This window comes from Neodiprion fabricii, chromosome 2, assembly GCF_021155785.1.
Source record: "Neodiprion fabricii isolate iyNeoFabr1 chromosome 2, iyNeoFabr1.1, whole genome shotgun sequence".
Lineage (NCBI taxonomy): Eukaryota > Metazoa > Arthropoda > Insecta > Hymenoptera > Diprionidae > Neodiprion > Neodiprion fabricii.
Genome location: NC_060240.1, coordinates 8751539 through 8774385, shown reverse-complemented (window position 1 = coordinate 8774385; position 22847 = coordinate 8751539). Strand labels below are relative to the sequence as shown.

General features: G+C 34.9%; 1 protein-coding gene across 4 annotated transcripts in view; it reads left to right on the top strand.

Moving 5' to 3' along the window:
- LOC124176515 (serine/threonine-protein kinase N) overlaps positions 1 to 22847 on the top strand; it is a 40081-nt gene that overhangs the window by 1995 nt on the left and 15239 nt on the right. For 3 of the 4 annotated variants that reach the window (XM_046557908.1, XM_046557907.1, XM_046557906.1), the window contains exons 2-5: positions 5406 to 5534; positions 5918 to 6119; positions 20934 to 21037; positions 21684 to 21894. In XM_046557908.1, the coding sequence (XP_046413864.1) occupies positions 5406 to 5534; positions 5918 to 6119; positions 20934 to 21037; positions 21684 to 21894 (646 nt within the window). Of the gene's footprint in view, positions 1 to 5405; positions 5535 to 5917; positions 6120 to 20933; positions 21038 to 21683; positions 21895 to 22847 lie in introns of those variants that run through there. The other variant, XM_046557909.1, reaches the window with a different exon arrangement.

Sequence of the window (22847 nt, the reverse complement as noted above, 5' to 3'; positions counted from 1 at the left end):
GATTATCTTCTTCTTTTCTTAATTTCTCATTGATTTGTTTTCCTCTCACATCATTTTTTGCCGCCACTTGAGACACGGCCACTCGTCTTTGCTGCTCCAACGACACGCGAGACGTATAAGTCACATCGCGTGACTAGAATCGAAAGGGCGTGTGCGTCATTTTACGCCCTTCTGGAATTTGAATAACAAAAGGGGATATGAGCGTATGCGTCTCGACGGATGATCAATCCTTGTAGTCATGCATTATTGTTCGGAGTAAACTATTGTAACGATATAGTTTTGTTAGGGATTTTAGGGCTGCTTATCACGAATCTGATTTCGGGTTCGGAAATTTCAAAATAGCGGATCCAATATGAAGAATTAAATTTTTTTAAATGACTTGAATTACACAAAAATCTGAGCCCAGGGGTTCTTTGGGTCGCTTATGACGAGTTCGAAGTCTAATTACCAAAATTGAAAATGGTGGATCCATATAGTTAATATTAGATACGCCATCTTGAATTTTGAACATCTTACTTCAGATTCATAACTGAGAAGTTGTCTAAATGTTTAAAAAACGGATGGGATACTTAACCACTATGGCTCAAAGATTCGCAAAAATCGTAGAATTATAAGGGCGTAAGGCACACCTGACTAAAATCACAAAAAAGCGTATGACCCATGTTTTAGTTATTTTTACATTTGACTACAATTGAAAAGTTGTACAAACCTTTTACTTTCACGCGACTTTTTATACAATGGTCATATTGATATATGCGCTTTTGTTGCAGATCTCGATTTTTGGCACATCCGCCCTTGTGATTTTAGTCACAGAGTATAAATACATCTGTTTTTAAATAATGTCTCAACCTCACAATTTTTGTTATCTGACGAAATGTCTTGGAGCGGTATTTGAAACAATCTCACCCAATGAAATTCTTTGTTTTCTGTCTTTGGTTTCAAACTCTTTCGGTCTCAATCCAGTATTTGATATGACCCTTTAACAAAGTGTTTCGGTAACACGAAACATACGGTTCAACGACGGGATAATTTTTGTCTCCCTCAATTTGTAATGAAAAAACATACAGGCCGTTGCTGTTGTTGAAATCGTGCATCGGAGGAAAGAAAAATTATTTTAAACACTCTTATACATATATACACTGAGAGAAATTTTTAGTTCCAGTTATCGCTCAGTCCCTAACTATTTTCATTTTTTACCACAATCGAAAAATATAGTTCTAGGTAGAAAATGAAAATTAGTTTTCTAGCTGTTGCCGGAAAGTCTGGTATCCGTTACTATTCTTTCTCGTTACGATCACTGTTACTATATTTTCCTATCACTTTTCCGAAAATTTAACGCTCGTGCAAGAATGAATTGACGTTAAAGCCTTGTTTAACTAAAAAAGTAGAGTAAACCTCAGAAACCGATTTTGCGTACCTCGTTTTTCGTAATTCCAACAATATTCAAACAGTTTTTTTTAACAATACCTGTTTTACGGAATTTTTCTAGTTACTGTAACAAATGAAATTTTTCTCAGTGTATATAATATCAAATCCTGTACATCATAATCGTAATATAGTAGGCTTATTGAACACAAACTACATACACATTCAAAAACACACATACACGCGATTTGTCTGGCAATTTTACGTAACGCAACAATAAGTTTGCTCTTAATTGAATTATAGTACGTTTGTTTTTTTTCTCTCTCTCTCTCTCTCTCTTCCAAATCCGATTACCCATCGAACTTACAAACCAGCGTTGCGTAAAGTGACTCACGCCAGTATTATCATCATTATTGTATACATACCTGTAAACACGTGCTTGTATGACAAGTTTAATTGATGTTCGAGCATCATTAGGCGTGCATGAAAATTCATGAAAAAAATAACCGTGAGTCTATATGTCTGTATAATTACCCGTGTATTTTTACCGCAATTAATTGTTTACCCGATTCATCGCCGCCGAACGCCTAAGAATTATGTAAAATATCCTTGTTGAAATCCGTTGGCGTAAATGAAATGAAAATCCATATATATCATACATACGGTCGGTGAAAATCGTTTTGCAATTCGCTCGAATGTTGAATTTCTTATTGTTGTTGTTATTATTATAACTCTCGGCGTTTTCCGTATATGCAGTGCTATTGTCGATAAATTGAATGCTACATTATGTTAATAATACTGGGAGTTTGCATACTGCGGATAGTTTTCACTCCGTTACAGTGTCGAGTTTATGCACACTACAGATGATTGTGAAAAGCCGACAGCAACGACCATTGCCCCAGTTCTCACATTTCTATACGCAGCATAGACGTAGTAGATTGGCATTAAATACGGTGTAGAAGCGTGTAACTCGGGCGGCGATGAGATGAGAAGAGAGGAGAGAACTCAACTCTCGAAAACTACGCGCTTGCATCTCTCTCTCTCTCACGCTCTCTCTCTCTTCGCCATGCAGTCGTCGACAGTTTAATTTTAGTACAGATTTAACCAACCGTCGCTTTGTGTTCTCTAAAACGAGGTGAATTTTCACATGTCCGAATGTACTTATACTACTATTGTTATTACTTTTGTTATTATTATTATTAATAATTATCGTCGTCGGTATATCTACTTCTATTTTTTTACCTTCTGAACAGTGTCGAGTCTGGTGAAAAAAATTAATAAAACCGTTACAACAAAAGGAGGATAAGCCATGTAAAGTTTTGTTGGGTCTAATTTTGTCGAAAGAATTTCTCTCTTTCTTTGCGCACGCGGTTAGCAAATTTCAAACTCACCGCGCGGAAGGTTAATTAAAAAAAGTTGAGCTGCTAATTGCTGCGGAAAAAATCGCGTCGTTGTTTTGTTTGTTCTTTTTTCAATTGTTTCCATCCTCAACATTGTTATCGATTATTAACCATTTATGAATACGATATGATTTCGTTTGCGAATGGATTTTAGATAACTTTGAAGAACGATTAAGCAGAAGTTAATTAACCCTTTGATTGTAAGTCACACATTATTGTGCTGAGTCTACTCTTATAACAAGATAGTATTGCAGTGGTTTTGGGGGTCGCTGATTACAAATCTGAGATCAAATTTAAAAAATTCAAGATTACGGATCCAATATGGTGGATGAAAATTTCAAATTTGATAGAATACGGTCAACAAACTCTATGCAGGGGTTTTCGGGGTCACTGATTGCGTTTGCCATACTGAATTTTTAAACTCTGATTTCAGATTCATAATCAGCGAATCCAAAGACCCCCGAACAGAATTTTTTTTCTCCGTATTCGATGAGATTTGAAATTTTCGTCCGCCATATTGAGTTTTTTAAATCCGATCTCAGATTCGTTATCAGCGACCCTGAAGTCTTATAATTGTTAATGTTAAACATGTACATGCGTAGAGGGGTAACTTTCTCGGAAACGAATCAGACCTTCAATTTTCACGATTTTTTTCAATAAATTTGTTTCTAACCATAACAATCAACAATATATCGAAATACTTACTCTGAAGTATTGAAAATCTAGTAGTATACTATTAGAAATAGCAAAAGAACCGCAAAGAAATATGTTCAAAAGTTCTCTGAATATACAAAAAAAAATTGACGATAAAATTGATGATAAGAATACTTACCACCCTGACGCAAAGGGTTAATATTTAAATAAACGAAACATTTTATCACCCGTAACAACTGCATGAAAATACCTAATTATCGACGACTCCGTGTAATCGAAAAATACGATACGAAATTGTGGTTTTGATTTTTAAAAGGTATTCTGCGGAGGACATTATTTAATATTTACTATATTCATTATCACCGCTTCGAAATTATATAGTTTTAAGAGGATTTCGTCATCGCCGCGACGAACGCGTCACCTTCGCGTGCCGGCATCATCAACATCATCATCGTCATCATCATTCTTTCCTCCTCCTTCTTTTCTCGAAGAAGTTTATACGCCGATTATCGGCTCCCATTATAGAGCTTCGCGATTAGACCGACTAAACGTAACGCGAAATGTGGGAGCGTGTGCAATTTTTGCAACTACGTGCATTTTATTCTGCTGGTTATAAAAGCATATTGTTGTCATTTTTGTTATTATTATTGCTGTTGTTGTTGTTATTTTTAATTAAACCGCCGCGCACAGCAATGACGGTAAAACTATTTATAATCAATCGGTCTTTATACCCTAATTGACCCGTGCTTATCGGTGGATTCGGATTGATCAAACATCTCATTGATTTAAGTCATGTTTTGTGATTACAAATACATTGAACGTTACTTAATATGCCGAAATGAGAATCCCTGTGTTATCTGAGGTCCCTGATAACAGATAAAACCTTATCTTTTCACCGAATCGCGGGTCGTGCGCGAGTTTCAAAGCTGGGTCGTCTCGGCGGTGCTTCATGGTGTCTCCTGTTATTTTATACCCAACTACCTAACAGTGTTACACGCACCCGCCTCGGCAAAACTCTCCCGGTGAATGTTATTTTTTCGAAAAGTCTCTCGCGCCGCTTTTTTCTTTTTTTTTTCCTTTTTTTTTTCTTTTTCTTTCGCGTATTCGTTTTTTTCGCTCCAGAGTACAGATGTAAATTAATAATAATGATAATATTCCTTAATTTATACACTCTCCGCGTTTTACACCCGAGTGCCTGACTAAGTAGGACACTCGGCGTTATTGGATACTTATTGTAGAGTGACGTCATAAGTAGTTCATGTCGTATTCGTTTATTATACGCGCGCAGTCCGTGATATTTATATTCATGTGTAATAATGTTATATATTTACACGGTTTCGGTGTATTCGGTGATTATTACGATGAGGCAATCTGAGCATCTTGTGAATTAACACTTTTTAAAGTACAATTTTGATAATACAAACTCAACGCTGCAGGTGTGAACGATTTTTTTTCTTTATGAAATGCCGAGAAGGAAATCCATTTGGTCCGCTTGTTTTAATCCGACAGGTTGCATGGTAGGTTCGCATTTTACGTAAAAAATATCGCGTTGTAATAATTGAATATTACTTACTTTATTCCGTATACCGATTAAATTTCCTCTAATTCGTAAAATTCGTTCGTTTATCCGTGTCGGTGTGTGTGTGCGTGTATTTAAAAAAATTGAAATATTCACTAATAATTGATTTCTTCCCGATTTTCAATATCTTTTCTTTCGAAACAATATCATAATTTCAAATAATGTTCCTTAGCAGATGATTCATCGATTTGAAGGAATACGTCTGTTCACTGGCATATGGAAATAATTTTTTTTTTTTCTTCTTCCACTCACTTCGTTTCAAATAAACTTGTTTATATAATTAACTGCGAGTATTTTCAATTCATGGAATTTTATACATCTTTTTGCTGCTGTAACTTGAAATTCTCGTGTTGATTGATGGAAATGAAATCTCTGTCTCTTTTGTAATGTGCAATTATATTTCACAGGGTGACTACATCAGCCATCCAGTACTCTTCGAGTTGTCCCACAAATACGGAGTCGGCGGCAGCGACCAAATGCCGCTTCCAGCACGGCTCGATGAACTCCGGGAACACATTCGTAGGGAGATACGAAAAGTAAGAATTTTTTAAACCAACACCGAGCGTTAATAGCGTCTGGAAAATTTCCAAAACCAAATAGGAAAGTTAAATAAATAGAGAATAATCCGCGGGTTGGAAATAACTTGAACGGAAGTGTGGAAGACTAGAGAGCTTTTTTTTTTTTTTTCTTTCCAATTATCCAATACATATGTTATTGTAGTTAAACCTTCAAAAAAAATTTCACACCCTTATTTCTCTCGGAAGAAATTACAAACCGTACTTCAACTTTTTTCCATTTGTTATTTATTTTCTTACGTATGGTACAATACATTCACCTGCAGGCAAAATATTTTAAATTGTGTACGTAATTTGTTTATTTATTTATTTATTTATTTTTATTTTTTTTCACCGTACCTTAGGAACTGAAAATCAAAGCCGGTGCGGAAAATTTACGATTAGTGGCTACGGATCGAAAGGCTTTAGCGCACGTTGCGACGCTCGTGAAACAGGCGAATAACAAGCTGAGCGAACTTCAAGTCGAACTTCAAGAGCTCGAAAGCCAAATTATTCTGACCCAAGGACAGCCTTCGTCGCCTCAATTAAATCACTGCAATGGTCAAGGTGAGTCGTCAATAAGTTTTAGATGATTTGATTTCTCGTCATTTTTCATGAAATTTAATATTTGAGAGACTGGAACAGGTGCGGAAAAGCTTTGGAGAATAAGCATCTCGTGTTATAAAATTTATATTTACCAAGATTGCGATATGCCGCCTTGCACATCAATCGAGACAACTCCTTTTGATGTTTTTCAAGATTTTTATTTTGCTAACCGATCTGTCATCTAATTTTTATCGAGTCAATTCGGGTCGCGAAATTGACAGACTGAACAGTGAAAAAAAAGTTTAAGTACCTACAAAGAAGAATTCTAATTTTATGTCCTCTCTTTTCCGCCATTTCAACTTCAGTTATATCGATGGTCATGATATGTTTGATAGCGGTTTTATTTTTACAAAAACAAAAAAAAAAAAAACAAGCACCAAAAATTGCTGTAAGAATTTAAACAAGTTGGTCGGAAGTCAAAACCGAATAGAAAGAAAAGCCTACGCGTTAGAAATTCTACAATTTTTCACGGTGATTTAGTGAATTATAAAAATGAAAAATAAATGTTAGTTTTTATAAAAGAACAGTGAGGCTGCATAATTGAAGTGACAGTTGACAAAAAAAAAGCTGCAACTTGTTGCGAAATTAAGACATTTGATAAAAAAAAAAAAAAAAAAATAGAAAGATAAAATCCTTGAGAAATTCGACAATAAGTCAAGAGTTTGGCATCTTTCGAAGAATTCGTATTATTTAAGAGAAGATAAAAATAATTTTCACTCATTGATCCGAGACAGTTGTATAGGTACACGTATACGTATAATATCCGTTTTATCTACTATGTGTTTTTTTTTTTTTTTCTTTCCTTTTTTTCGTAAACATCCGGCTTATAGGTTGCGTTATTTTTTTTTACGCCTTTGGGCAATTAAAGTGTTCTAATTCGAACATAACTAGAGAATGGATTTTTAAAAAAATTACTTTTATTTTTTCTCCTTCAAACAATCGAATCCAGTTTCTAAACCATCAAACAGCTCTCGATTTCGCGTGATTTAACGTCTTTCCGTTCACACGATTTTGTGTTTATAAAAGCTCTTCTAATTATATACGTGCATCCGTAAAACTGCAGACGACGCTTATGATCTTTATACACTTACGATTCGTATTCTTTTCAATGTCCTTTTTTTAGCTAACAATACAATATTGGGGCGATAAAAAGTAGTACGAAACTTTATAGAAAACGAAAATGTAGGCTTTCACATCCATTTTACGTTTACGATATAAAAAACCGACGGAAATTTTTTCCCTAAGGTTCGGAGTTGATTTCCTGCTGCTAAAAAGTAGTCGAAAAACGGCCATGTTCAAAAATACAAATAGGGGCAAAAAAAATTTTTTTTAATTTTTCTAAAAATGCAAAATGAACGTAAATTTGTCTTCTTTAAAAACGCCGTTTCAAACGTTTTATTATCTTCATTTTTGAATCCGCTATCTTAAATTTTAGTGCGGCAAGAAATTTCGACTTGTGTACCGAAACTTTCGGCCGGCACTGTATGTACAAATAAATCATTGCCGGCAATAAAAATTTCGCTCGTGTGCATACACGTGATTATAAATATATAGGTATACATACATATATATATGCATACGTATGCATGTATGCGAGAAGTAGTGAAATTGATGTCGCGTTGTCTGATTGCCTTATTAAACTTGTCGGACGGTTTCAACTTTCAACGTTCATGCCAGCGAGAAAAAAGATTCTCTCATGTGGCTGCAGCGGTATGATAATAATAATAGTAATAATAACAACAACAATAACAACAATTTGAAATAATAATTAGCAGTGATTAGTAACGGGAATTGCAGTTGTATGTTATAAAAAAAAAGAGAGAGAAGAACCGCGCTCGTTTATTTCTCAATTATTCTTGTTTTGTGTACAATATTTATACATAGCTCGTACATTGTTGTTGTTGTTATTATGTACGGACCCCTTGTAGACTTAGAATTGCTATTTATACGGGTGCGATTTTCAAACACGTGCAAATTACGATGTGAATAACACCGATTGAAAAATATTATCAAATTCGTAAACATCCGTTATCTACGATTTTTAAAAAGTTTGTTTAATCATCGAATTTCTTCAATTATACCGTAATGAATAATCATAATATGGAGTAAAATAATTGGCATCGTATGTTTTTGAAAAAATTTATTAAAATCAGCGCTGTTTTTGTTGGCTAAAAAAGAATCTGCACGCACGAACGAACAGAGAGCGAGAGAATGACGTTGCTTGTACATTAGTAAAAATAATATGAATGAAATTTGAATGCGTTTCAATCGGGACAATCTCTTGAAACTTGAAAATGAACCGCGCATGCGCGAGTTTTATCGTCAGATCGTACAGGCTGGCCATCCCGAGTTTTCAGCTGTCAAACTGTTTCCGATTGCGATGTAATTGATACGACATTTCGAGGTTAGAATCTCAAATAATTGAGGCAGCGACTCGGAAAGGTTTGGGAAGCATTTGCTATCGGTTCGGAAAGTTGATTCTTCAAAGAACGGTCGGAACTTGACGCTTACGCTCTTTGAAAATTCAAACGTACACATTTTTCGTAGGTTGGCCCGCCTGCATCGCGGACAAGAATATCGCTGCTGGAAGATTTCGCCGACCAATGAGATTTAATCATTTGGCGCATGCGCGGTTGATTTTCAAGTATCAAGAGATTGTCCCGGTTTGTATTCGTGCAGATTTACGCGCAGAGAGCTCACCGAGTGGTTGAATTAAAAGTAAGTGGCTCCTTCGTCCGCCGTTTTCTATTTATATCCACGCCATGTTCTCGCGACGAGAGACGCCCGTGTCACCCCATATTGGACATACCCGTTTCTGAATCCGTATCACCGGCTCGGATGCTGCGTGCAATTCGAATCTCCTTTATTTCTCATCTTCCCCTCTCCTTCTCTTTAGAGACTTTGATTGCGATTTGTCTTCGGGATTAACGGCCACTCGGTCTGCAGGATTTAGACGTTAGCTTCTTCTCGTTACTCGAGTCGCGACGGCAATCTGCAACGACGACGCGATGAAGAAGGACGGAAAAAGAGGCAGAGGGGGAGAGAGAGAAATAGAAAGTGTACATTTGCGGATACGCTTGTTTATTTAAAGAGATCGCTTACACTGTGTATATATTTATATACATACACACACACACATATATATATATATATATATATATATATATATATATATATATATATATATATATATTAAACTTGAACCTTTCAATTATAATGTCCTAATGTATACTCTCGAGAAATTGTTTGTTGAAATTCAAGGAAATAATTTCGGAGTAACGATCGAGTAAAACAACGTATACATATGTAATATGCATACACAATTTAAGCGAATCGCGTTCAACATTTTTTTTTCTTTTCTTTTGTTCAACCTCCAGAGAAAATTTAATCATTACAAATTCTTGGGAAAATAACGAAAGTTTTTGCCATTTTTATTTCGCAGTCTTTAACCCAAGTTCGTAAAATTTGTCGAAACATATTGTAAAATTTTTACAGTTGATTTTTTATTTATTTTTTTTTATCTCACGTTTTTCGTTCTGATCATCGATCCTACAATTTCTCAAAGTTTGACGCTGTTTTATCGTTCAGAAAAAACAAAATTTGAAAAACGGTTTATACATATACGACTTTATCATTTTTCTCTCGTATGATTGAAAATTCTGGATCGATTTATGGTAGCGAGAGTTTTCCGAATCTCAAAATCACGCTACAGTCGTTGGAGAAAAAAGCTTTTTACACTAATTGTAATTATATATATATATATCACATTTATGCGGCATATCACAACGAGGCGATAAGGCGACTAAACCGGACGTTTCAATAACAGAAAATCTATTAATATTATCAGTGGTTTACTGACAAGATAATCGTAACGAGTCGCATTTCATTTTCTTTTTGTTTTTCCATTTTCTTATTTAAGAATGTGTAATAATGAGGTCAGTTCGAGGGTCGGTTTTCATTGAATTATATTCTACTGAGCTACAGACTTCCAATCGTATAATCATATAGATTTTACTATCGGTTAGTTACGCGACTAGTTCTTTTGATCCGAAATAGTGGAATAACTTGAAATATGAGATTCTGTGCGAAAATTACCGATTCTTTCATCGACATTATTCTGCATACATACGAATACTAAAAAAATTTTTTCCCCCGTCACTCTTGTCGTCACGTCACGTGATACGCAGGGTGAAAAGAACTCCCGATGATTTTATACACCGTTGAATAATTTTCAAAGCAATACCACAGCGTTGCACACTGATGTTATTTATATATACATATATGTAACATATTTCTACGCGTCTGTCTATTTTTGTGTTTGGCCATATGCTCCGACCTAAAACTAAACGCATGACTGGTCATAAATGCCGGAAAAGGTGCGACGTCGGTCTCGTATAACAGGAAGATATCCAGATATCGATATACGTGCGTACGTATGAAAATACGACGGATGAACGAACAAGTTTTTGTTTTTCCTATTGTTATTATTCGTCAGGAATCGTGTATTATCAGCGACATTACGTATATACGATATGCTGCATATTCGTTGTATGAGTATACATAGTTTATTATAGGTGGTCGATTAATTATTTTAATTAATTAGCTATCCCGCGTTTTGCAAATTATCGAACGTATAAATGTCGTTTATTATACCGGATCTCGTCACAGGATAAATGATCACGGTCGAAGATTATTATTATATATGGGAGGAGCAATAACCCGTTCCTTCTTTTGCATATAATATTACGATATTGTGTATTAATTACGTGTAATAAATTTCTAAACTTGTGCTCAAAGCTCGAAGCTGTAAATAGTAAGAAATAAAACGAGAAAGGAGCATAAATATTTTGGCATTTTTTATGAGTAGTTTTATAAATTTATGAGGCGGGGTTGAAATTCCGAATTTGAAAAGTTCCGACAGCGCCAAGTTCCGCATTTTTTTGTTGCGAAACTTTAAAGTAAAAAAATCGAACTGACCAAACGTCGGAAGTTTCGAATGATCCGAAACCCGACGCTCAAAGTTCCGAAAGTGCGAAAATGAGAAAATATTTTAATCTGAACTATCGAAACTCCGAATTATCGAAGATTTTCAGTATTTTCAGTTCCGTAAATTTTTGGCTTGCTGAAATTTAACCACTTTGATCTTCTTTTGTTTTGGATTTTCCATATTTTTACGTTCGAAATCCTGGTCATTCCGATTTTCGGTTTTTCTGGTTTTTTACACCCACTCATTGAGTAAACTACGCTGTGTGAGTATATTTTAACTTACAGAATTTCACTGTGTCGAAAAATTAATTTTCGGAATTTTGTTTCGTTGCAACTTAAATTTTCGAAATCTTGCAAGTTTGAGCCGTCGGCTATCCGATCATTCGAAACTTCGTTGTTTCGCAAAAGTTTGATTACTTCACTTCAAGTTTCACCACCAAATAATTCAGAATTCGGCGCTTTCGAAACTTTTCAAATTCCGGACTTCAATCCCGCTCCTTATTTATACATATGCCGAATACATTCATTACATATCCGAGAAGATTTCGAAAATCGATTTTCCATTTATAATTTTAATATCACCATTATAACTGACTGAAATTTGGTACCAAAAAGTATTAAATCCTGTACTGTCTAAATATTGTTATAGACCAAATAATATGAAACATTTTCAACGGTACATTGCTAAAATTATGAAAAAAAAAAAAAAATGACGCGTCACACATCTTTACACGTGTACGAATAATAAATGAAAATAGAGTAAAAAGCTCTGGATAAAAATCATTCGCGAAATTACTAATGACGTAGATACACTTACCGGTAATTTTTTTTTTTTTTTTTTATTTTTATCATTCCATCTTTCTCGCCTTCGTCGGTGGAATGCGAACGAATGAATTTCGCGGGCTGTTCGCTTCTCGCTTCGCATTTGAACGAAAACGTGATGAAATACGTACGTACGTGTAAGATTTGATCAGGGTTAAGTTAGGTCAAGTTAGGTTAGGTCCACTATCCTCGGGTCGAGTTGGACCAGACTAGACCAGCCACACAGAGAACGGTACTTTGATTCCATACCTCTCGATCATCATCTCAGGTATGAATCGAGGGATTCACACGAGCAGCTAGAATCCTTCAAGTTTCATTGAATCTTTTTTTTTTTTTTTTTCCTTCAAGTTTACGTGATTGAAAGAAATCTATTTTAATTACATTCTTTTTTTTAATTACGCCATACGTCGTCGTCCGTTTGTGGATGGACGGATAATAATAATCCATTGTGCAATACAATGACGAGTGCACAGTGTTTGCGTTAGTTGTGCGAATCTTTTTTTTTTTTTTTTTATTTACGACGACCTCGGTACGCAAACGTTACTTTACTGCTACACGTGACATAATACACTGCAAAACGTCATTCTATCCGGTGATACGATTGAGCATCAAGAACTCACGTCAATTACGTAATTAATACATATATTATATATATAAAGAAAATTCTATTATGCAAAAGAGAAAAAACAAAATTATCAATTTTACAAAATCGTACTAAATTGAAACTAGATCTGCATGCTGAACAGTATAGAATTATTATACATTATACGTGGTGGATAATAATAAATATCGTCGATTGAATATCGTCCTATGTGAGAATTTTTTCCGACTGATAAAAAGGTCTACGTCACAATTATATCGGAAAGGAAACACGTGTTTTGCAAATGATTCACGCTATGAACTCGCGTTGTGTGTATAGTATATTTATTTATATACCTGCTGTAGAGATAATTGTGTAAGGTACGTATTATCGCGTTGATATGTTTTCACGTGTATGGATATACCTGATACACATGCTGTATGCATATGTACTATACGGGGCGTTCCACGTCAAATTAGCAGCCCACGTAACTCACCCCCATCGATTTTGATCATTTTTTAGTATCATGTTCTTGTAAACCAAAAAGGGTCCCGGCGAGTTTTTTTCAGACTTTCTTTAACCGCTGGTGAAATTTATTTAATAAAATCGCAAAAACAATTCCCATAGAAAGAAACTGTTAAAAATCTGAAGAAAAAAAAATCACACCGATTCTGTTGGTTTAAGATGTGTTTTTTGAGCACCACGCGATGACATGTCAATACTGAATATTTTTTTTTCCCAAGTCTTTAGTTTTTCTATCTCGGTCAAATTAATCTGTCGAAAGAAATCTGACAAATAATTCTCTTCTGCAAAATTTCGATTGTGCATTATGAAAATTTTTTTTCACCAGTAATTTGAAAAAGAAAAAATTGTTTGTTCATCAGAATTTCATCCTCGATATTCATTCTTTATTGAAATTTCGGATTTCTTAAATTGAAAATCATCTTATCGTGCAAAATGTTTAAATTCCAAAAAAAAAAAAATCTTGCTGGGAAAATTTTTCATCAATTATGAGATTGACATTCAAATATGTGATATCTACATATCAGATTTGAATTTAACTCTACGAGTCGCAATATAATTGTTTATTTCTCTCTTTTTTCCTTTTTTATTTACAATTAAACTTCCTCTCATACTTGAATAACAATTCGCATATTATGCACAAGAATTCTCGTCGCCGATTTTAAGGGGTCAAGGCGTGGCCGCCCTTGTACGTACAGTATAATAAATGCATCCTCCCGCTGGTGCACTTTCCGTGTCGCCTTGTGGTCCAGGTATTACGTCACATCCGCCGACGACCCCTTTCCGTTAATTATTGCGTAGTCCGGACTCTGCTGCTGCAGGCGAATCGAATCAAGTTTCGGACGAATTATCATAGCCTACAGTTTTATTTAACCTGAAACGATTGTTTATAATTTTTATTATTGTCCCCACCATCATTATTAATAATTTTTTCCCCCTGTATCATAAAGCAGCGATTATTGTACGCATTCGTGGATAAATTTTCCCTCATTTTTCAATCGAATTATGCGTTATTATTATAATTGTATGTGAGATTTGATTTACAATTTTTCCTGTCTTTTGTGCAATATTTTTCGTAAAATATTATAAAACTACGTATTTACGAAACAAGCTTCGATACGGGGTTGATACAACCGCTGTTAATTCTATATTGATTCAATTAAATTAACCGTTTTTACTAGCTTCGAGCAAATAATTATCAATCTTCGTTACTTAATATACTGTTTATTATTTAAATAGCAAAGAATTTCTTCTCCCAATTAAGCATCAAATTCTTTCAACTTACAATAAAAGCGGATTCAATTTCATTATCAAATCTAAAATAAACGCGCAGTCTATAAGAATTATTTTCCTTAATCTGTTGGAATACGAAACTGCAAGCAGCAAAATACCAAGTGCAATTCTGATTATTCTTATTTTATATATACAGTTACCGCTTTGGATAAATAATAAATCACCTGTTCTTTTTTTTTTATATGCACACATCATTTAAAACGCGGAATAATTGTAGAGGATAATTAAAACAAGACTTTGAGATCCTGCACTAAAAAAAAATAATCAAAAAAAAAAAATTTGTCTTAATTTTTCTCAATTGTTATCACGAAATTTGCAAAATCGGCATCCTCCTCCACCAATGTCGAGAATATCCATGACGATATGATCTAGTTTTGCTAAAACCACAGTGTAGACACAACACATAAATGTCATCGTCACGTTGTATGTTTTGAACGATGATAAATTACTGCACACATTACGAGTTCACGTGTATTCATCTTTCTCTTATCTCAATCCGAATTACGCAACTTCTCTTTCCGATAATAATGAAACGATGACGAGCAACCATCTGTGCGTTTTTATGTAATGTAGGGCATACATGTATATATATGAAACGATTTTTTTCACAGAACAACAATTTTCAACATATAAATTTCCTGGATCGGTTTTATAATTCTGAAGAAGCGTGTAATGCAGCTGATCATTCATTTATTCATTCTTTTCGGAGTAAAAAAAAATAAAATAAAAAAAAGAAATCAAAGAATTACCGATTTTAAGAAGCAAAAGATGAATCTTTGTTCAAAGAAAAATTTATGCAACACATCCGTCGCTAATTATCACAGACTATACGTTACTTGATAATGGAGCTTGTGTGAAGCTGCGTAGAGTCGAACATGCATGTAATCATGTAGGTAACTATTTATGTAATAATAATGGCTCCTCGACTCGAGCACGTGCGTTGTATTCATGACACAGTTTCTTCGAGTTTGTTATTTATACGCCGTGCAGGGAATAAGGTATGCAAGTCGGTGCAGAGAACTTTTGCTCCTCGCCGATCCGCCCGAGAGGCGTGACGGGATTATTTTATTGAATTCCCAAAATCTTATTACCTTAACTTGTTACCTCGATATTTGCAGTATAAATGAAAATGTAAGAAACACGATTTAACCCTTTGAGTCATAGCCGCAAGTAAGCTTACCACCAATTTTATTACCATTTTTTGTATGTTTAGAGAATTTTGCAATATATTTCCTTGCGGGTTTTTTTTTTTTTTTTTGATGTTTCTGACAGTGTATTTACTAATAGGTTTTCAATACTCGAGAGTAATTATTGCGATATAATGTAAATTATTATTGTTACAAAGAAATTGATTGAAAAAAATCACTGATTACGAATCTGAGAGCAGATTTTGAAAATTCAGTATAGCGAATACAATCGGTGACTCCGGACACCTCTGCGTAAAGTTTTTTCGTCCGCCATATTGGATCCGCCGTCTTGAATTTTTTAAATTCGATTTAATCAGCGACCCCAAAAACCACAGAATACTATCTCGATATAAAGATTGATTCAGCACAATAATGTGTAACTCAAAGGTTTAAAAGAAATGAATTCCGAATATACACGTTATGATATTTTCTTAAAATTATTAGCCAATCACCGATGATGAGATCATAATTATCTTTCCGTATTGTATGTGTGCGTCTATTCTAATTTTTTTTTTTTTTTTTACGAAGTTGTACAAATTGTTGAAAATTGTCACAAAAATATGAGCCAACTTGCGATAAATGATGCTTCGGAAAAAACACACATTTATCCTGTTACTTCGACGACATAAAATACCAAATTCTCCGATCGCCAGGCGCGTTAATTTTTCATCGTACAAATTGCAGCAAATATCTGATGTGTTATAAATACATATGTTATACGTATGTATTATATAAACTATGCAGAATGTCTGTAACGGGTTGTTATACAATAATTAGGCTTTATTGTATAGAATTAGAGATCCGGTCTCGGTGCGATCGCTGCATGTGCGTATATGGGTATGATGTATCTGTCCGATTGCACGACTTCCGGTGGCGGTGCAGGATGACGTGTAATAGAAAAAGCAGGGAAGAAGAGGGGATTTGGAACGTCGGTGAAATCGCGGTGCGGATTCTGTCAAGCCGTTGCGATTTTCGGCCTTGAATTGATTTTTTCTAATCACTCTAGCGTATCTATATTTACAAAAAATTTCTGTATATAATGTATAAATGAAAATATAACCAGATTGGGAATTGTCTCTGTAACTGGATAAGATTTTATGTTGAAATTTTCTGTTTGCTACATTCGTTTAATTAATTTCTTGTATTTAGTCTACACGTATAATTTGAAGTAGAATTCATGATTTGTTTAAAATTATTATTCTAATTTAACGTCGTTACGTCATAATATAATTTTCGTATAATGCTTCTTGCTCGTAATTTTTTTGATCAATATAAATCGAAACGCGAAATGAGTTTTACAAAAAAAAAAAAAAAAATAATCGTAAACATGTTCCTTTTCGTATTGACTTATAGATACGTTAAAAAAGAAACATGTTCAAAAAATTACGTATCCGCCTTTTTCACTCAATATCTCATCTCGTCTTTCAAGTTTGAATATGATTTTGAATAATTTGAACGTGAAAATCATCATAAAATTAGAAATTTAGAATGATCCTTTCGACGAGTGGAATGAAATTAAAGAGAAAAAGAAAAGAATGAATGACGTAAAAAAAAAAATAAAAAATATCCAACTCAAAATCTCACTCGATTTACTAAATTAATACACATGCAGCGTGTATTAATTTTTCACCAAATTCCGCGAATAGGTGTATGATTTATATTATACCTTGACGTGTATTATACCGAAAATGAATATATATCAGCGTACCTAAGCGGTATAATAAAACTTGATGATCGTGATCCAAGCGTTTCTCGAACGTTACACCGCAATCGTATTTTCGTGTGTGTGTGTGTGTGTGTGTCGAGTCGGGTGCCGCGAACCTCACTCGCCGGAATTTTTTCGCATACGAAAACCCGTTTGTCATCGAGATTCGCGTAACTCTCGTCTCTCGTGAGATGGTTGAGAGAGAGAGAGAGAGAGTGAGAGAAGGGGGGAGGGGGGGATAAAACACTGCGAGAGATATAATGTGACGCAAAAACTAACCGCAGCTGGTTTATCCTATTCAACGATGTGGAGAAACCCTAAGAAACTTATCCGACCGTCTGGGCCAAAGACCTTCTTCTTCTCCACTCTTTTACGGATCCCCGAACCATTTATTGCCCGAAAAAATCGAAAAACTGAGGAAGGAAAAATAAAATAAATAAATGAATTAATTAATATAAAAAGAAAAAAACAAAAAAAACTGTTGCGATGGAAAACAAAATTCACAGAAATCGCGGCACTTCAAGATCGTAACATTTACTGTTCGGTCATGTTTTTAGTACGTGTATATACATATGTAATATGTATTGTAAGATTGCGATAAGAGAGAGAATTAAAACTTGATGAAAGTTTTTATACTCTGAAACTGTATAAAAATAGAATCCTTCGATAATATAATTTGGCGAATCAATTATAGGCGTATTATTATTGGAAAAGTTGAGGAGTCAAAGTCGAAGAGGGAAATTGAATGAAGTATTCGTTTACTTCTGATTCGCGTAGATAATCATTTGATTTTTCACTCCAATTATTACGTTGAGTAAACACTGTGTTATAGGTCAGTGTACTATTGTACTTACGCGGTCGTTTGTGGAGTTGAATTTTAACTTTTGTTTATTGTCCAAATTGCAACCAACCGACTCTCTTTCTCTTGATCCTTCTTTTCTCGCGTCTTAATTAATGGCGTAAACACGGATTTGCAACGAGGCTGAAGTTAATAACGTTACTGCAACGATTCGTATTTCGGAAAAACCCGTTATTTCGTAATTTTGGGATTCTCTGAAATGCAATAAATTATAAGAAGGCAAAAGTAACTCATATTTTCAAAATTTATAAATTTCAAAATAGTAATCCCCACCCCCTCCAATGTATCGTTACTCTGACGTTACTAACTTCAGCCTCACGATTTGCAGTGTTTTTTTACAAGTGGTCTCTTTCTGCTCGAAGCAGCAGTTAACGCCGTAGCCGTAATATAAGATCTGTACCTACGAGATTTTCTGCAAATGTTTATAGCTGTACGGAGCAAAAGAAAGGGTTGCCTATACGCTGATGCACGCTTGCCATGGTCGTTTTCTTATACTTATGACGTGTCTACGTGTGCATAAATGGCTGAATTCTTCCTCGTGGAAGTCATTCGCAAATTTTGCTCTCGGCGTATATGCTACAATATTATAAATATTATAAATGTTGGATCAACAATTGCAACCGTTTTCGAAATTTCTAAAACCGTCATTATCTTGATCGAAATTTCCTTAAATTCCAAATAATGTACTGCAAATATTTCATGATGTTGCAAATTCTCTCTCTCAAAATCGTTCCAAGTTATCACCTAACAATGTCCTAAAATTAAACATTTTTTACATCCAATTTTTTTTTTTTTTTATTCGAAATTCCAAGTTATGTCATAAAGCGAATGAACAAAAATATAGTACAGTAAATTTGTGAGGATTAACAGCGAAATTGTCGAACACATTTTTCAACTTAAGATGATCATCTGCATTTAGACGAAAAGAAATCCTGTGACGGTAGAAGAAATTATTAAAATGAAAACTCGTTTACTTGTACCTGATGCAGTGAACTTGTAAAAATTTTATTAAAATGTTTGAACTTATCTACGTAATAAATACTCTTTTTATTTTTCGACGCTAAATTGTATAAATATAAAGTGAAAGAAAAAATGTTACGTATAGTATGCCTAACGTGAAAATTTCGTACCTGTGAAACAGCTTGTCTATAGGTATGTATATTACAGCTACGCGTAGCTGAGAATAAAAGCCCGCAGCGTTGTTCTTTCCCATGGAAAAAAGTATTCACATGTGTATATATATATATATAGCGTACGTACGTAATTCACGCTCGAAGTAACCCTGAAAATAAGATTGCGTGCGAGTCGAGGAACGGAATTTTTCGTTTTATTACGGTCCCGTGAGTCAAGTTCGAGGTCTCCTCGCGTGAAAGCAGCAAGGTTTTGTCCTGCCTCTTCAATACCTATCGTACAAGTCTCCCATGCGCTTCTTTACCGACGGAGTTTACGGAGGTTAGTTTCTTGTCGCGGGCATCTACTCTCAATTAGTTCAGGGCACGATTTAAACGTAGCGCGACGATCGGGCAAACGTACGAGTGGAAAAGGGACCGACAGTGTTTGGCGAGGAGAGAGGAAACTCTTCTTCTCGTTTAAGCACGCAATCCGTCTCATTCGCTCTCGCACATTCCATTGATCCCAACGACGCGTCGCGGTGACGTCATTAACTAACCGAAACTATACCAATAAGAGTAGATACCCTTCGGCACAGTCGAATACATATATGTATATACATATACCGTGTGTCCATGAGGAAAGTGCGCACCTTATGCGCGTGCGTTAAGTCGTTCGAATTTTATTGGCTGACAGTTAACGTCTGATTGAGCAGCCGACGCAATACCAATCGCAACTGTCAAATAATGTCCCTAGGAATCCACCGTTACCTGTTTGCAACTGCCGTCGGTGTTGTTACGAAAAATAGTTGGTTGATTCGGAGTTAATCCGAAGTAAAATAAATCTGACACACGTTTATCATGTCAATCAAATCGTCGGATTCCTTCGACGATCAATTTATTACTGTAATCCGGAAATCATTATTAACAAAATACTTTACCAAAACTTCGCGCCTAACTTGCGAACATAACCTCTCCCGAGTAACGGTGGGCTCCTAGGGACATTTTCTGACAGTTGCGATTAGTATTGCCTCAGCTGCTCAATCAGACGGTAACTTTCAGCCAATAAAATTCGAACGACTTAACGCACGAGCGTAAGTTACGCACTTTCCTCATGGACACACGGTATATAAGACCGTGGACACTGCATGCAGCCGATATCCGTCACCGTAATAGGCGCTCGTATTTACGGGGTGCAATGTTGCAACAAATTTAAGTCGAAAATCAGTATGATTTTTTTTTTCATTTAACGAATCACCCAAGATCATTAAAAGTGTAAACAAGAACTGCAGATAAATATCGATGTTTTATTTTCGGATCTTTTTTTTTCTTTTTTTTTTTTTACCCACATTCATTCCTGTTAAAAACGTAACCGCTCAATTTTACAAATACGTAAATTTCATAAGTATGTGAACAATCAATTATATATGCGAATATCTTGTAAATTTTGAGCAAAAGAATAATTGGTTTTTAAATCACCAACTTCCTTGAGTCTAGTAAGAGACAGAAAATATTGATCAATGATCTAGATGATCTAGAATGTTGAGGAAAACTAATCAACGACATAGTACATAGTAGTCGTATCGATATTTATTTTTTGTCGCTTCTTTCTTTCTTTAATAGTTCAAGTTTCGTTCCTTTTTCATTTTATAATTTACAGAACGTGGATCGTTTATTAATTCTAACCGTTTGCTTTCATTTTTTCATTTCAGACACACCCTTGTCGCCGATGGATTCATCGTCGCCGAGTCAGGAGGGTCTTTTTACCGATCTGCGTCTCGTATCACTGGAAAAACAATTGAACATCGAGCTCAAGGTATCCAAACATTAATACTCTTAATTTTTATTTATTTATTTAATTTTTTTTTTTTGTATACTTTTATTGAAATCAAAATTTAAAATTATGGGCAAAAATGTTGTGCTTCACGAATTAGGCGTCTTATGCCATCGCTGGGCACACGTTTTTATACGTATAACCCGAGTGCAACGGACTCTTAACTGTAAAAACCTGAAAAGACAGAACTGAACAAGCGGCGTGCGAGTTTATATCCACTGTGTCTGCATTGTCGCACGTGGATGCAAAAGAAACACGAGAATGAAAACCAAGCCGAAGAAAAGACCGGTCACATTTTCTTTTTCTTTTTTCTCTTTTTTTTTTTTTTTTTACTCCTTTTTTTTACACCCAATTGTACCCGACAAGACAATTTTACCGAGTCACTGCGGACACAAAGCGACAAATTTCAAATAGAATCTACTGCAGTGTTTCAAATTTATCGCCGCACACGATTGTTATAAATAATAGTTACTTTATACAATAACGGTACACTAAAAATTGTTTTTTCTTTACGATTTTATTACTTCCTTGTTATGCTCTCGTATATTACCTACATTTAATATACATATATTCGTTCAAAATTCATTCTGACTTTCAATTACCTTTTTATTTTATTCTTTTCCCACAGGTGAAACAAGGGGCTGAAAATATGATACAAAGTTTGACGAGCGGTCATCGGGACAAAAAGTTGTTGCAGGAGGCACAGCAAATGTTGGCCGATTCCAGGGCGAAAATCGAATTCTTAAGAATGCGCATTGTGAAGCTGAGACGGGTCCGGAAACAGCAGAGAACGAGAGGCTACTCGCCGGCACCTAACGGCGAAAATACTGCCAGCAAAGGTAACAAAAAAAAAAATTGGAAAAAAATGGTACATAATTGATGCTTCACGGCGAAGAATAAGAATTAATTATAATAATTGTTCGTTACAATGTTTATTATCATTGCTGTTAATACTCGTGTAATTCCTATATACATACAATATGTATATCAATTTTCTCCTGATACATTGTATTTATTTAATAACGCGGTTTTTGCGTTATATGTATAAGAATAATTCCGGTGCCATCTAGGCAGCATATAAACTTAAAAGAATCTACCCGCTCGCTATAATAGCGGATAGTTAGTACATTTATACAAGTAAAACCTGTTGGCTGAAATGTTTAGGCGCCGGACTCCGTGAAGCGGTCCTGTTTTAAGCTTTTTCTCGTTTCTTTCGACACTGTGCAAAAAAAAAAAAGACGAATCGAACATTTACAGGTGTGCGGAAAAAATTAAAGATACGTAAAGGATGGAATATTACAAATACGTACCTAATATCGTATAATTTATCTGAATTAATGTGTATACAAGTAGAGAAGATCATTATTTGCGTAGAAACATCGTAGGTTTATCGATCTTTTAAATGCCTACCTGCATACTTCGCAAATTGTTGGGTATACTCGTTATTCAAGTTTCATGCTTCAGATCGATTTTCGATTCGGATTTGATTAACGATCTTGACCCCCGATAACAAGTAGATGATAATTATACATACTTACGTATCTCTGTATGTATATCCATGATTCTACTCGGAGTCAATGACTCTTTGTTCATCGTATATGCCTTATGCTTCGCATTTCATTTCGCTTGAGAACCTGAATCCAAATCATCCAGTCCGATTATACCGGGAGATTATTCGCTTAGGTATATATAAATGTGTGCGTATGCGTGACTATGTGTGTATATGTATGCATACGCACCTTATACCTGCCGTCGTCGACATTAAACTTATTTACGATGTATATTATATGTA